General features: G+C 38.7%; 1 protein-coding gene across 3 annotated transcripts in view; it reads left to right on the forward strand.

Annotated features, from left to right (window-relative positions):
- Positions 1–16,445, forward strand: part of trim62.1 (tripartite motif containing 62, tandem duplicate 1) — a 49,759-nt gene that overhangs the window by 28,946 nt on the left and 4,368 nt on the right. For all 3 annotated transcript variants that reach the window (XM_028002841.1, XM_028002843.1, XM_028002842.1), the window contains exons 3-5: positions 4,972–5,067; positions 8,268–8,524; positions 12,867–12,982. In XM_028002841.1, the coding sequence (XP_027858642.1) occupies positions 4,972–5,067; positions 8,268–8,524; positions 12,867–12,982 (469 nt within the window). The remainder of the gene's footprint in view (positions 1–4,971; positions 5,068–8,267; positions 8,525–12,866; positions 12,983–16,445) is intronic.

Genomic DNA, 16,445 nt, shown 5'->3' on the forward strand with positions numbered 1-16,445 from the left:
AACTCTTCTTGCTAATAAAAGAATGCCAAGCTTGAGGTAAAAATGCACAACTTATATATACGTGAAAGTTTGTTAGCGTTGCTATTTACCGATCGAGGTCTGTTGCTAGTTCTTTGACTACAGCCTGTCCTCTGGCTTCACTTAGTGCGGCGTTGAGCGATGTGAAAGGTCCGTGAACTGTGCAGACAGGAACACACGCGAGCTTGTCACTTTTCATCGGGTCATCGTCAAGACAGCCGCCCACTGAGATAAGCAAAGTGGCTGCTTGTTTTTTAAACTGTTCAACATTTAGGACTTTGTTTCCCCCTCTTTTTACATCAGTTTTTTTCTGCTAATATTTTACTTTTGCCAAATTGTATTTTTCTGTTCTGATGTTTAATGAAGATTATTCATTTTAGTTTCAAGTCATGACAACGTTTGGGAGTTTATTCAATATCTTACTAATTTAGTATTCCGATTACTAAATAATTTGCACCCACACATCAAGTAATCATGTCTTTATTTCTCTTGGCACTCTTTTTACAAGCAAACTGATTACTTATTGTGAAAACTAAAGACTTTTTCTCACATTTCATTAAGTACTCCCTGGGCATGACCTCGTGTCCCTTCATTTTGGAAGATTGGTAATTGGCAAATACTTAAGTGAAGCCGATCTCATCAGTCCCTAAAAATCAGTCACTGCCTTTATTGCTGTGCTGTGCTGTGAGAGAGATTTGACTGACAGACCCAACCAACAGATCATGTCTGCATGTCCACCCCGCTGTTGCCAAATCAGCAACTTTCTTGCTGTATTTAGCAACATTTCAGACGAAATATTGGTATCGCCCAAAATTGAAATCGGTAGTCCATACTAAAAGATTGATCATTCAGAAAACTATAATTGGTGTGACTTTAAAAATTACAAGTATGATTTCTAACTAAACCTTTTGCTTAAACGCTTATTTGATGGTATTTTCTTCATGTAAAATATGTCCTAGAGATTACTTGTACCGCAATAATAAAGGTTTTCTTTCTGTTATTTGCAGATCTTCTGTTTACCTTTGAATCTGCAACAGAATTGCAACCTCACAGCAATGGACGTTGTCAAATTGATTTAATGATGCCCCATTAAATCGCTGTGATTTCTGCTGGTTATTTCTGTGGTTTCCTACCAATGAACAGACATGAAAGGTTCCCCAATCATTAGATGATGGATTTGTTCTGTATTACTGGTCCAGTAAGTGGCTCTATAGTGAGGTTTCATTACTTCTGTTTGCTTTTAATGATGCAGGCTGTGGCACATGTAGTTTTATTTAGCTCTTAGCGGAGGCTGGCTGTGAGGCTGGTGGATGTAATAAAGCTCAGAGCTGCCTTGTGCAGTTTTATTAAGGAACCTGTGGGGGGAAAAAGAACGCTGCTATTTTATTCACGTCTTCTATGTATATCTACCTAGGAGCAGCTGACATGACAGGAGGAAGGAAATGACAGAAGGATGAAATGAGTTTTAGATTTATAATCCTTCAGACGTGACCCCCATTTCCTGCAGCTTGACGTCCTGAGGGAATGTCATGTCAGACTCGTGTTGGTCAGATTGGATGGACAGGAGGGAGACGCACGCACACACACACACACACACACACACAGACTCTGCTATGAGTGTTTGCTTATACTTGTTACCTTACCTGTGTTTTTAGTTTTTATGTTATTATATACACCAATTCTTTCCGTTTCATCACCTCTCCTAGCCATACAGCCCATCTCTCTGTATTTTCAATATATTTTCTTGTGTATTCTGACTAAAAGTGTGCACTTTTTACTTTGCTAGAAATGTCATTCCAGTAAAATCTCCATGTGAAGGATGCGTTTTACTTCTAGGAAGATTACAGGATTATGTAATTGCGTGTTATACATGAGGTTTAGGGCCATAGAGGGGATAATAGCACCACTAAGGTTGATTTTTACTCCTTATAAAAGCTTCCTTTGCCTTTTTAAATCCAGACACACGCTACCATTAAAAGTTTCTTTTTAAGTGCTATTTTTCATTAGCGTAATGGAGAGAAATGTTCAAACTGTACTTATATAATATTTTGGAAGGGAGGGCTAAAATAGAGTTGAGCATTTGTCATGTTTATCTTTTACCATGATTTCTTAAATTCAAAGTAATGATTTTAAAAAACAGTTTATATTATCGTAGGGCTGGATGATATGGCTGAAACTTATATTTACAATGTAAGTATTTCATATCAGTTTATTGATAGCTATTGATTTCTGGTAGTTTTTTGTTTTAAATATATGAAACTGATGGATTGATCTTTCTTTTTTATCTACAGTTTTCACTGCACAGTTTATTTTTTAGCACTTTGAGGCAGCAGTGGTGACCTTAAACTGCTGCAAAAAGTTACTCTATAGGCTGTTGCTAGGAAACCAAAGAATGAGCGAGTTGCTAGGTAACCGAAGAGGAGTGAGTTAGTTGATTCCACCAACCTAGTTTAGATCGCTGTGAGAGGTTGATAAGCTAAAGACTTTCCTACATCTCCCAGAATGCTGTGCGGTTCTGGATTGCAGTTCAGTGAATATTCTTTATTTTTAATACTGGATATTCTATCACAAGTATTAGCTATTGATATTAATTACATGTCTATTGCGATATATATTTTATTGGTTCATTGTCCAGCCCTATATTTTCTGTATTGTTAATTTTTAACTTTTGTTTTTTTCCGCTGTTTTATCAATACATTTACAAATACAATTAAATATAGTTAATACATAATCGGGGCTACACAGTGGCGCAGTTGGTAGCACTGTTGCCTTGCAGCAAGAAGGTCCTGGGTTCGATTCCCGGCCGGGGTCTTTCTGCATGGAGTTTGCATGTTCTCCCTGTGCATGCGTGGGTTCTCTCCGGGTACTCCGGCTTCCTCCCACAGTCCAAAAACATGACTGTCAGGTCAATTGGTTTCTCTAAATTCTCCCTAGGTGTGAGTGTGTGTGTGCATGGTTGTATGTCTCTGTGTTGCCCTGCGACAGACTGGCGACCTGTCCAGGGTGTACCCCGCCTCTCGCCCGGAACGTAGCTGGAGATGGGCACCAGCAACCCTCCCGACCCCATTAGGGACAAGGGTGAACAGAAAATGAATGGATGGATGGATAATACATAATCTTGGTGATGCAAATAACCCTAAATAAGTGCATTATAAATGGAAATGTTTTTCAAGAGCAGTATTTGCGTTTGTGGGGGTTATTGTTTCTGTGTCATGCAGTCACATTCATACATTTACCTAAAAAAAAGGTAGCAAATAGTCACCTTTATCGTTAACCACAAGATATTGTGATGAAATAGTAAATCCATATTTAATTTAAAAGCCGGTTCTTGTTGCTGCGTCTGTCTGACCTCAGTTGTGGTTAAAGTTGCCCTTCCCTGGTCAGTCAGTCAGCCAGGAGTGGAGCAGCATGTTTTCTCTGCCAGTCTGTCGCTCCCGCTCTACCTCAGCAGCCGACGAACGGCTGCAGACAAATGTGCAGCAATGAGACGGAGAGCCCACTGAGCCTGCCGCACTCCTGTCATTAACATGGAGAGTCACGCTCCTTCCTCTCTGCACCAACAGACGGTTTCCTCGTTTCTGTTCTGAAAGAAACCTGGATTCATTTCCACAAATCTACAGTTGCACCTTTTTAAATTTTGTAGGGATTTAATCAAAAATCCTATTTTGATGCATCTTCCAATAAAGATCTTTTCTTGCATTTATTCCAGTTTTTCACTTGGTTCTTCAACTGGATTGTTTTTGTTTTTATGCTTCTGTTCAGAAGTGTCTCTTAGGTCAAATCTCATTTCACTTTATGACCCTCACCTTAGAGTGGCAAGAATGGCATCCAAAGCAATCCTCGCCTTCTGCCTCCAACCATCCAGTTATACCAGCGCCCCAAACAGAACAAAACAAACTCAATTTACAAACTCATCAAAACGATACAGAAGAAAAAATATCTTCCATATCTGTGCTTTTCACACAGCAATGCGACCCAAATTCTATTTTAATTTATTTTTTGCTATATGAGACCTACATCCAACTTTGTCACATTAAGTTTTGCCCACCTAAATCAAATTAAATGATCAACACAAATTAGTTTATAATGGATTTGTAAAAATTTAAATCAGATGTTGGAAGTTTTTCTATCTACTTCTGGTTTGTGGATTTTACTCATGTCTTATCTTCTGTCTTGAAGTTTTTGCTTCCTAAACACCAGCTTTGTTTCACTGAAAACCTTGGACTTCATTCATAAAAAATAAATGTGGTGAAAATTATTTTTAATACCCTGCAGTTTCAAAAGCAGCCTGTTTTTGATTAATATTTCTTTGTACGGCTTTCTTCATATTTCCATCCAGGACTTAAACCATGTTTTCTTTATAATTCTGCAAAATATTTCATTATCAAGTAATTATGAATGCTTGACTCGTTCATAATTAAATTTCATGAATTTTTTTGCAAGTGATTTTTAGGTTCTGCTCTATAATCTCTTTTTGTAGCCGTTGTTTATTAGCGGCAGTGCATGCAGTTCGTAGACATTTTGTGGTTTAGTCTCTGTTAAACTCTTTAATCTCGGCACCTGTTTCTTGCCTCAGGCAGACTTGGAGGTGGAGTTCGCTGAAGCTTTTGCCTGCTGACTTGGGATGAGACCCAGTTTTCTCTGACGCAGCCTGAAATCTCCAGAGATTTCATATTCTCTTTCATATCTCACTCTCCATCTGGCTTATTTGTTTGGGAGTTGAGGATTAAATCTCTGCCGCCTCATATCCGATCAGACGGAGCTGTAACAAGTAATATAATTTTATCTTAACAGGATTTGGGAGGAAATGTATTCCCGCTGTTATTTCAGAGTAGCTATAATATTTCAGCTCAAAGTAAAAGTTGAGTGTCTTAAAATTGTCACAAAACATGTTTGGGATCTGCTGCTCTGACACATTTCTGTTCATGTATCGATGATTTGTTTGTGCTGCAGAGGGAGATGAAGGAGCAGCTGGCTTTGCTGCAGGACAGCGAGAAGGGACACTCCGAGGCCCTCCATCTCCTGCGGAGACAACTCACAGAGACCAAGGTACTGGGAGCATTTCCCTTTAAACACAAATGTCATTTCTCACACAGAGACTTCAGTTGTTGAGATCACTGCCACTTTCTCTGCAGTGTGTAAACTCAGCAGCTCCAAATTACTGACATCTGAAGGTCCAGAGAAGCTGTATAACCTGTTTATTGTCAATATGGGGTTGTTATATTTTTGTGTTTTCATTAAAAAGGCCCTTGATTCTGGACTTTTAGGTGCGGCGGTTTATTTTCCTACTTGAAGGGCCAGATCTTATGTCATATTAAGATGCTCAGAAATGCTTGCTATGTTTAAAGTTAATGTTTTATGTAATTATTTAGACATTACTTGCCCAGCATAGGTTTTGTTGGGTCAAGTGAGTCAAATCTGTTAATAACTTTATAATTAGAAGGCTTGAGATTTACTGGATCCAAACAAACAATTACCAGAACGCACCCTTTTAAAATAAGAGCGTCCAGCTCAGATTAAATCCTCCTCCTGCAGGTGAAACACCAAAATCCAGTTTTCAATCTGCTCATATGTAGGAAATGGATCGTTTATTAAGTAGGTGTGGTGTGTTTGGTTACTGACTCTCACTTCCACAATGCTTTGGGTTGCCAGGTGATTTCTAACATGACCTGAGTAGCTTTTTAATCTCGAGTCATTGTGTTAATAAGTTCATATTTGCTCACCACCTCACACATCTTTACACTCATATTCTCTCCTGTCACAACAAACCCTTCAGTTGGATTCACTGGAAGCTCATGTCTGATTTCCAAGAGGACCTTGGAGTTTTTATTTCCCCAAATATTTTTGTTAAAGCCTCTGCGTGACGTTTCTGCATCGCTCGCCTTCTTGCCCTGGTCTTTTCTGTTTTATCAACTTTCTCCGACTGCCTGATATAGGTCGTTTAGCTCACTGGAAATGAGCTGATCTCATTAGCTTTACATCCATTTGCAGAGAGTGCAGTTCCTGGAAGTGGGCCACACTGACAGCATTGATCTTTGATGCATTTAGGTAGCTGACAATGAAATGACTTTCGGCTTTTGCTCTTCATTTAGTTCAGAGTTGAAGGGACGAGTTCTCGCACCAGAAGCAATTCAGACTTTACATCTGTTGTCCTCCTGCTCTTCTTTAGGTCCGTGAATTTAGCTGCAAATCGTTACCTTTACTTCACAACTCTTTTGCCGTTTTGTGCTGTAAATTGAGATTTTCTATAACCTCACCAGGGGTTTGCTGGATGAAAAATACTCAGCCTGACGTCTCTGAAGGCTGCAGCCACCCACTCAGTGCCATCACAACCTGCTGGGCCAAAACAACAAACATGTCGGTGTGACTGATAACTGCTCCGCTGCAGTCATCCTCCCCTTTCTCCACACGATCAGTTAAACTCTTAACTAGGTAGGAAATCTTTGACTCGCCGAGGAATCGTCATTCTAACGAGCTCACACAGGAAGTGAGAGATTACCTGTCTGCACTAGCCAGCAGGTTCATGTCTGCTGCTTGAAAGGAGGAAATTGTGGGTGTGAGGAATTAAAAGTTCAGAGATACAGCTGCTGTTTTTAAAAAAGTTAGAGTAGAAGTTGTAAAATAAGAGTTGGACTGCTCTATTGAGATGTGGTTGTGTGAAGGCAAGTCGATAAAAGGTCACATTGTCATTTTGAGACCATTTTCCACTGAAAATGCAAGTCTCAAAAATCAACAAACTAATTTCTGAAGAAGATTTAACACTGGAAATGGAAGTCATTTTGATAATCCAAAATAAATAAAATGGATTATGAAGTCTCTGTAAACAAACTTGGCCTTCAAAATACACAATAGAATATACTTTATTGATCCCCAAGGGGAAATTGATTAGTTGACAATCAACTAATCATCCAAGGTCTTAAATATTAATAATACAAATATAACCACAAGATATAAAGTTTATAATATATATAAATATATACCTAAGAGTAATGTAATAAATAATATATTAATCATACTGCCAGTTGGGACTTTTGTGGGGTTAAAAAGTGTAAACTTATCATTTAAACTTACCGCTGTGTACTGGTGTCAAATGTTTGCAGCATTTTTCTGTTTTTTTCACATCTCTTGTGTGATTAAGCGAACCGTCTTGCTGTGCACCATTTTGCGCCTTTTTGTAGTTTGTCGATTAAACGCCTCAGTGATTGTGAACTGTCAGTAAGACGGAGACAGCCCATTGGTTGTAGTTTTGTTTTCCAGTGTGGGAAAACTGTATTGGATGATTGCATTTTAGATGCAGATGTATTTTTAGTTGCTTCCGTTTTACAACAAATGCCACATACCGTCTCTCACAGGTAAAGTGGTTCACTTCAGCTTTCTTGTAGCAACAAGCTCAAAATTTCACATGCTCAAATCTTATTGGTCGCTTGATTGGAGGAGCGTAGGCAACTGTCGCCTTATTGGTCAGGTTCCATAGGAAACGAAGGGAGAGGGACAACGTTGCCTCCTGTGTGTGTTGAGACCTGAAAAGAAAAGGTCCGAAATGAAGCTTTTCGTCCTCCAATCTCTTTGGTTGAAAGAAATGTGATGGAAACAAACAAGCATGCAGCTCATTTTAATTTGTAATGGGATTATTTGATGTATTCCTTGTAGCGACAGGCCCACCTGCATGTATGCAGTTTTGTTTGTTTTTAATCAGGCCTTCTGTTCTATGCAAACACTCATTTCTTTAAATGCACATCTTATTTTTTTTTAAATCGTTTCTCCTCTGGATTCTTCGTTGTTACTTGAACCTGCTGAGATTTTTAATGGATTTATCTCCTCTGTCTGCCCACCTGTCCTCCCACTCATTTTCTCTTTAGTGACTGTTCATGTTTGCCTTTTATTTTTTGTTTCTTTTCTTCTGCTTCTGTACAGGTGTCTGAAATGCTCCTTATTTTCAGGTTAGATAGCTGTGTACACATATTACTCCCGAGAGCTTCATAAAATCAATACATCTACATGCTGAATCAATGAATTACTGTTTATGTAATATTAACAGAGTTTAGAGTACTGTGCAAACCCTTGATTTATTGATTTTTGTGTAATTAAAGTTCAGCCATTGTGACCTCAACTCTACAAACAAGCTAACAGCGGTCAGGAAATCTGCACTGAAGCTCTTGGACCTGCATTTATCCATTCACCATCTTACATGGGTTCAGCTTTTATAACCAGGACATTTTTTTTTCTTCTTCTTTTTTTTTTCTTTTCAGTCTTCAGCCAAGAGTCTTCGTGCAACCATCGGCGACGCGTTCGAGCGGCTTCACCGCTTCCTCCGAGAGCGCCAGAAGAGCATGCTGGAGGAGCTGGAGATGGACACGGCCCGCAAGCTGGCCGACATCGAGCAGAAGATCCAGTGCTACAGCCAGCAGCTGCGCGACGTCAAGGAGGGCATCCAGATCCTGCAGGAGCGCCTCAGCGAGACGGGCCACCACGACTTCCTGGAGGGCGTGGCCATCACATCCGAGAGGTAGGTGTGATCTGCTCAGAGCCTCAAGTGTGAATGAATGTGCTCTAAAGCAGTGTTTCTCAAACTGTGGTCCCTGGACCACCGGTGGTCCACAGGCACCCCCTATTGGTCCGCGAGGTACTGCATGTAAACAACCATTTATTTGCTGTGATGTGAGCTCAAAGTGCAACGCTACAATTAGCTTAGTAAAGGTTTGTGTTAATAAAAGCTTAAGATATTAGTGGAAAGAAAACAACGCCAGGATAATATAATTGGAGGAAGCCAAGTCGTACCTGCTGAGAGTTTGGATCTAAAGTTCAGTAGCAATTTGATTCTTTTGAACGGTCTCCAGCAAAACGAGAACTGTTCTTTGTTTCTTACAACTTTTCTCGCTTATAATGCTTTGCTCACACATCAACAACTATTATTTTTATTTAATTAAAAATGATTAAATTAACTAAATTCAATAAATAAAACTGATAGAAACTGGTTGATAATTTTATTTTTAATGGTGCAAAAAAGGATTATTGTTTGTCACATCAATTAAAATCCATTTTTATTTTATTTTGCTTCTAAATTACAAATAGTCCTAAAATGGTATTCATGCACACAACATCTGGTAGTAAAAACAACTTCTTTTTTGTTTTCTGTGTTTGGCATCATTGGGAAGCTTCCAGACTTTCAGAATATGTAAGTAACTCAAAATGCCCCAAATAGATTGTTCATTTGGGGCAATTTTGAGTTAGGTGGTTTGTGAGTGTTTGTTAAATAGATTAAATAGTCCTCAGCCTGAAAAAGTTGCTCTAAAGTATTGGATTTGTTAAAATAGTTCAAAATATGTTGAGTAGATTAGAATATTTGCAGTATAAAAACCAAAAGACGGATAAAAAGAAGCTGTGGAGGAGAGGAAAAGAATCAATGAATGAAAGTCGCATACAACACAAGTTCATAAGAAGTAAACAAAATCACCAACTGTTTGAAATTTAATTAATTTTAAACGTTTTCTAAAAGGATGAATGAAGTAGTGGATTGAAGAGCTGGTGACAGGTTATTCCAAACTTAAGCGTATTTTGCTTACAAGCTGTTCTGCACAACAGTAAGCAAAAGTCACAGACAGAAGAAATGCGTAAAAAATCTTTGGAAAAGCTACTGGCAAATCACTAGCTTCACACTAAATATGGTCAAGATCTTGCGATTTTTTTTAAAATTTTTTTAAGAAGTGCATATGAAGGCAGTCAGTTTGAAAATTTAATCACTTTTAAAACTAATGCACATATAAATGTGTGGAATGTGTGGGCAGAGTTGTGGAAAGGCTGCTGACCGGTTGGAGAAAGTAGAGATTTGAGCAACGGCTCCAGCTGATCCCTGAACAGATGGAGCTTTTGGGCCGAACTAAACCAGCTGTAATGTCTAATCAGGAGGTGGATGATGAGGATTTATTGGAACAGTTTGATATCTTAAAGCATTAAATAGTGTAAGAGCAAAAAACAGGCATTGAATGGCAAATTTCTTCAAATAAAATAAATTGTCATTAAAATTTAGTAATATCTGGCTAACATGATTTAAGATAATTCATTTAAACTAGTTTGGGGAATTTAAAAAGCTCCTTGTAGACAAGCAGGTATAATTTAGTAGTTTTAACTTTTCTGATATAGCTAAAATGGTCAACAATATTATCTTCTGTATTTACTCTAGAATTATAGTTATGATCCATATTATATTCTTAGCTTTAATTATAACTTTTTTACTTGCACAGAAGCACAGGAAAGTGACTAGACATGAAATGCAGTTTAAAGAAAGGAAGAAGTTGATTGTCTTAGTGCTTTATGCAAACAAAAGTTGGGCGATTATGGCTGGAAAACATGTTGTGATATCTGAAAATACTGCCAAGCTGGTGATGTGACCATTCCTGTTTTATCCACAAATTCCTCTCAACATGTTGTCCTCATTTTCTCCTTTCCAGTTTTTTTTTAAATTATTATTATTTGAATTTGTGACACATGGTGGCAAAATCTTAAACTGCTGCTGTGCAAGTTACTCATCAGGTTGTTGCTAGGTAACCAGAAGTTACTCAGGAGGTTGTTGCTCGGTTAGTTAATGCCACCAACTTTTCTTAACTAGCTGTGAGAAGTTTAGCTGCTAGTCTTTTTTCTGCCTACATCTCCCAGAATGCTGTGCAGTTCTGCATCTGAGTTCAGTGAAATTATTGAATATTCTATCAGACGTATTATCTATCGATATTGTTCATGTATATATCACGATGCATTTTGACTTATTGTGAAGCCATACTTCAATCACAGTGCATCTTCATGTCTTTGTCAGACATCTTGGAGGAAACCAATTAATGATAAGAAAAGGATAAATTGTAGTTTAATAGAAAACACAAAGCAAAGAAAAAGCGAGTCAAGTCGAATTTCCATCTTGAGTTTGTGGTTTTTAAAAAATATATCCTAGAGAAGAACCTGGCAAATCAACTCTGATGTTGTAGGAGTGGCTTTTTTTTGTTTTGTTTTGTTTTTTAGAAGTGTTCCCCAGTCTGTAAAAATACAGGAAAGTATGGATTATTTTAATTATATTATATTTCTATTCAGTTGTGTAAATATTGTCAGTCTGTTGTAATATTTGCCTGAAATTCTCAAACATTTGTATTTGTAACATAAAAATGCACCAAGTACTTCTCTGACGTTGAGTAAAGTTAAGAGTTTTAAGTCAAATTATTTCAGGATTCTAGGAGTCCTGAAATTACGATCAGAGTTAGGAAATCTCAAAATAAGCTCTTACTGTGCAGCGCCTCCATCTGTGTCTCTCATTTGCATTGCTGAGATAGAAAGTGATGACATGTTTGACTACAAATATGCTTCTTATGGTTCTGTCTGACGTCCAGCCGAGTGTCTCAGATAAAATTAAGTTTCCTGTGTGCCGGCGGAGAGCGTTAACGCCGTGTGGGGTTCATTCATTTCTCAGAAAAGTAAAATGGAGAGACGTCAGATATTCATTACCGACTGGGGAAAAATCTCGGCACATATGACGAATACGAAAGTACTACAAGAACCAGAACAGTCATCAGTGGATAACGGTTCTGGGAAAGTGTGATTTTGTTATATTCCAGTTCTGGAAAAAACTGGATAAAATTTTTTTTATTGTGGTTTGGAAAAAAAACTTGAATTTCCAGACATTTTCTTCTTACATTATCTAAAAGATAAAAAAACAGAATTTCTGGAAAACAAATATGCTTTTTATAATTCAGTTTCAGTTTAACACATTAGAATTTGATTTTCTTCGATCATTTATTTATTTTAGATTTTGACTAAAACGCTTCTAAAAGAACAAAGGGACTTTTTACTCTTTTTGTTTTTTAGATCATTTTAATTGTATGTTTGATACCAAATCCAAGGTTCTTAGTCTGCTTTGGCTACGTTTTCAGAGTTTAGATAAATTTATTACTGGTTTCAAAGTGTGATTTTCAAGGAACTGCGTTCAGCTCATGTTCAGCTTTTACAGTTTTTTTGTTGTTGTTTTTTTTAGTGTTATTTGAGCTTATTATAAGTTTATCCAGAAGACAAAATGCCTTTTGGGACCAGCTTCAACAATTTGTTTCATTATTTGCGGAAGAAAAAAACAACAAACCCAAATAAAGTGTAATGAAATACAGCTGAAAACGATCTCTGAAACGGAGTTTGGAAAAGTATTGAGCTTTTAAGTGGAAATATTGTAGGAACAATGCATCTGTTAAAATGTAAGCCTTAAAATTAACACGGGTATGTTTAGTTTAGTTATTGCATCATTGTGTGGACACAGCAGGACTGTTGACCTTTACTCATGTTGTTTGCTTTCGCTGTTTAAACTGGTTTCAATTCTCCAGGTTATTCTAAGCAGTTTTGAGGTTTTGCTGCTTTTTGGCTCCATTTTCAGAGATTAGACCGTTTCTATTTCTGTCGCTCTGCAAGACAACACCAGCTCCTGCAGGAGGATTAATGCAGAACAGGACGGCTGCAGGTTAAGATGCACATTTTGGTAAGGGAGAAGCCGGAGTAAGCGGCGTTATTAATTATTTACAGCCTGTGTCTTAGACTAGGATGTGTCCCAGGTGAACGGAAATGTGTCAGCATGTAGAGTAGCTTTCTCTCCTTCACATGAAGGTTCATATAAAAGGTTTTTTTTGCAAAGCGTGACCCCGTGCCCATTCTGCCAGCTTCATCCTTTCAGCTCGTGATTAATGATGCTGTTTACCAGCTAATGGAAGATTTCAAAAAGCATAAATAAAAAATTCATCAAGCATTGAAAGTTGGAGCTGCACAACACGAGTCGATATTAAATTACAAATCACGACGTCAGCTCAGACTGTTGTTGATCTGTTTTTCAGGGTTAAAGGGAAGATACATGAGACCAATCTGACTTATGAGGACTTCCCAACGTCCAAGTACATGGGGCCCCTGCAGTACACAATCTGGAAATCACTCTTCCAAGACATTTCACCAGGTAAGGGAGCACTACACAAACTACAGCCGTCAGGCTTAAAGGTTGTCTGACTGTGTTTGCTGCTTCGGAGACAAACAGATCAATATTATATCCTTCAATAAATATGTGGAAAATTGCTCTGATTTAAATGTTTAGCTGTTTGTTTTTAAAGCTAAAGCAGCTTTATTGGGGGTCGCGCACGTATTGGCGATCCCATTTTGCTAGTTAAGCTTTGAGATTAAACAAACAAGATGCTGCTTGTTAATAAATTATGAGTTTCCTGTTGCATCTAATCATCCTTGAGCAACCAAGAGGGAAATTTCCATCTGTTACTGAGGAAAATTACCTTTTAGTTTTATGTTTTTGTTGTTAGCATTATAAAAATGTCCATCCATCCATCCATCCATCTTCTTCCGCTTATCCGAGGTCGGGTCGCGGGGGTAGCAGCTTCAGAAGGGAGGCCCAGACTTCCCTCTCCCCAGCCACTTCTTCCAGCTCCTCCGGGGGAATCCCGAGGCGTTCCCAGGCCAGCCGAGAGACATAGTCCCTCCAGCGTGTCCTGGGTCTTCCCCGGGGCCTCCTCCCGGTGGGACGTGCCCGGAACACCTCACCAGGGAGGCGTCCAGGAGGCATCCTGGCCAGATGCCCGAGCCTCCTCAACTGGCTCCTCTTGATGTGAAGGAGCAGCGGCTCTACTCTGAGTCCCTCCCGGATGACTGAGCTTCTCACCCTATCTCTAAGGGAGAGCCCAGCCACCCTACGGAGAAAACCCATTTCGGCCGCTTGTATCCGCGATCTCGTTCTTTCGGTCATGACCCAAAGCTCATGACCATAGATGAGGGTGGGAACGTAGATCGACCGGTAAATCGAGAGCTTCGCTTTTTGGCTCAGCTCTCTCTTCACCACGACGAATGTGATTTATTAAAATATGTTCTCAATATTTCTGTATTCTGTGCACAAAATATGAAAAATTAATATTCGTTGTAACTACAGAGGTGGCTGCACTCAGAATCGACCATTTTACTTCTACCAGCAATAAGGGGAAATTTTCCTGCTAGTGAAGCAGCAGCTGTGGTTTTTACCAGAACATTTTTACAAAGACTGATATATAGAGAAAACTGTACAGGAGGACAGCCAAGATTCTTGTGGTCGTATAAATAGCAATATAAAAAATGCTAAGTGGAAACATCTTTTCCCAGAATGTGATGCATTTTTATTTTTCTGCTCGTGTTTCTGGGCCACTGAGACTTTCAGCTAACAATTTAACTTTTAATTAAAGCTGCTATTTCCAAAAATATATATCCAGTGTACAATAATGACTTAGAAACATTTGCTATTGTCTGATGCAATCACGTTTTATTTTTCAGTTTATAATTCTGTAAACTATTTGGAGCAGAAAAACAACGCTGCACAGATGTTGTGGTAATAAGATAATGGATACCATGTTGCTTGGGGCTGCATTTTGAAGCTGCAGATGAAGACAGATTTTGCCTTTTGCCTTTCAGCTCAACAAGCCGCAACGTACGTCCAAATGAAAAATTGAAGGGCCTCAGCGGCAGATCGGCGCTCTAAATGCCTCACCCTGAGCCCAGACCCGTTTCTAATTGAAAAGCTACAGGGAGAGCTGCAGCTAGAGAGGATTTAAATAAATTTGCAGAGTGAAATAAATTTGTGAAGTCAAAATCTGCTAGACTTCTATACATCCACTCAAAAAAGAGCGGTGTGCTTTGATAAAAATCAAAACGTGTTTTGCACAGCCTCCGGCTCCTTCTCAGGTGAGAAATTGTGATGCCTTTCAGTGTTTGAAGGTCCTGAGTGGAGCAGGACGTCTTGCAGCCGTCTCTCACTCGCAACACATAACTCAACAAACACACTGAGGATTTTATAATGTTGTTTTGCTCTCTCAATCAGTTCTCAGCCCGCGGGGAGGCCAGACAGTTTCTTGGCCTCTCTTGACTGGCTGCTAGATGGAACAATTGGTTGCGATCCATCAGCAGCAGTTGCCAGAGCGTCAACAAAGACATTCCTCCCATCGGCCCCGAAATTCACTGTTCGGAAAGCAGGAGCAGGCCGGGAGCTGGTTTTAAACCCCACTTATGTTTAGCAGGACAGTTCGAATCTCCTGTTTCTTCATCTGACCCAAGCAGGCGCTCAGGCTATGAATCTTTAATGAGGTGATTGCAACAAACACTTGAGTTGTCATTGACCAGTGAACAAGCTGTCCTGGCCGCTGGCAGTTCGCCACAAAATTCACCTCCATCTATCCTTTCCGACGTAATTGCAGAACAGTTTAAAAGAAATGCATCACCACCCCTGAAGATGATTAATGTAAGAAAGTAAAATAACCATATGTGCAGTGATGAGCCTAAAAGTTAAACTCCTGTAACATAGTGATATGGCAGCATTGAACTGAGACGTTTTAAATAAACATAATTGAGGTTATTTTAATTTTTGTATTTCATTCACTCAATAAATATGAATAGTTCATGAAACTATTCATATTTAAATGATATCATGAATTAAAAGGAGCTGAAGAAGTATTGACATAAATCTGCATGGAGTAACAGTTTTAATAAAAATGTCAATTTTTTTTAAATAAAAGTTTCATACTGCAGCTTTAAGCAGCAGAGAAAAACAAAATCTACAAGCAAATATTCTTTCCTTCATTTGGCTCAGACAGAGAAAAAGTAATGCTGCAGCTAATCGTCATTTATTTTTTTATTTTTGATACTTTGACTTTTAGTTTTTATACTTGCTGTAACATTAATTGTCCAGTTGGGACATACATCTGAATCTAAAAGTTAGACAAATTAATTTTTTTTATCTTATATACTTAATATAAACAATGCCTACATTGGCCTGGCTGTTAACTTCCTGCGTGCCCTAGCTGTGCTGTCGTCATGTTTCAGCTTTGGGTTGTTTTTTGCATTCAATCGAAGATTTAAATTATAAAATCTTAAACAATATTTTGAGTGCATTCACTAAATATTTGTCGTCTTGTATTCGATTTTCACATGAGCTTTGTGAATCTTTGTGATGAAAATGTTTGCTATATTGATTTTACTCTGAACTGAACCGTTCTATACATATGGAGTTTTTGGAAAACATTTTGTGATTTGTGAAAGCTTTTGCTTTAACTGAAGAAGCTAATTTCATCTTGTGTCTCATCACATGTTAAGCTGGATGTATTGTTACAGCCCTGGTGGAGCTCTGAGTTGATCTACATCTGGGAAGCCACGCTTGCCAGAAGCTCCACTGGGTGCAAACCCTCCTAAAACGCATAACTGCACAGAGAATTAGACATTCTACGGAGCTGTGAACTGAAACTGCTCCTCCTTTCTCTATAATTACTGTCTCTGTGTGTTGTTTACACTCCCAGCGTGGGTTGATGTATCTGAGACTGAGCTGTCCTGCAGGACACTTTTCTTTGAAGGCCAGTGGCTAAAGATAAAACAGATGTGTGGTGTTGGTCACATGGATGCAG

This window comes from Xiphophorus couchianus, chromosome 20, assembly GCF_001444195.1.
Source record: "Xiphophorus couchianus chromosome 20, X_couchianus-1.0, whole genome shotgun sequence".
Lineage (NCBI taxonomy): Eukaryota > Metazoa > Chordata > Actinopteri > Cyprinodontiformes > Poeciliidae > Xiphophorus > Xiphophorus couchianus.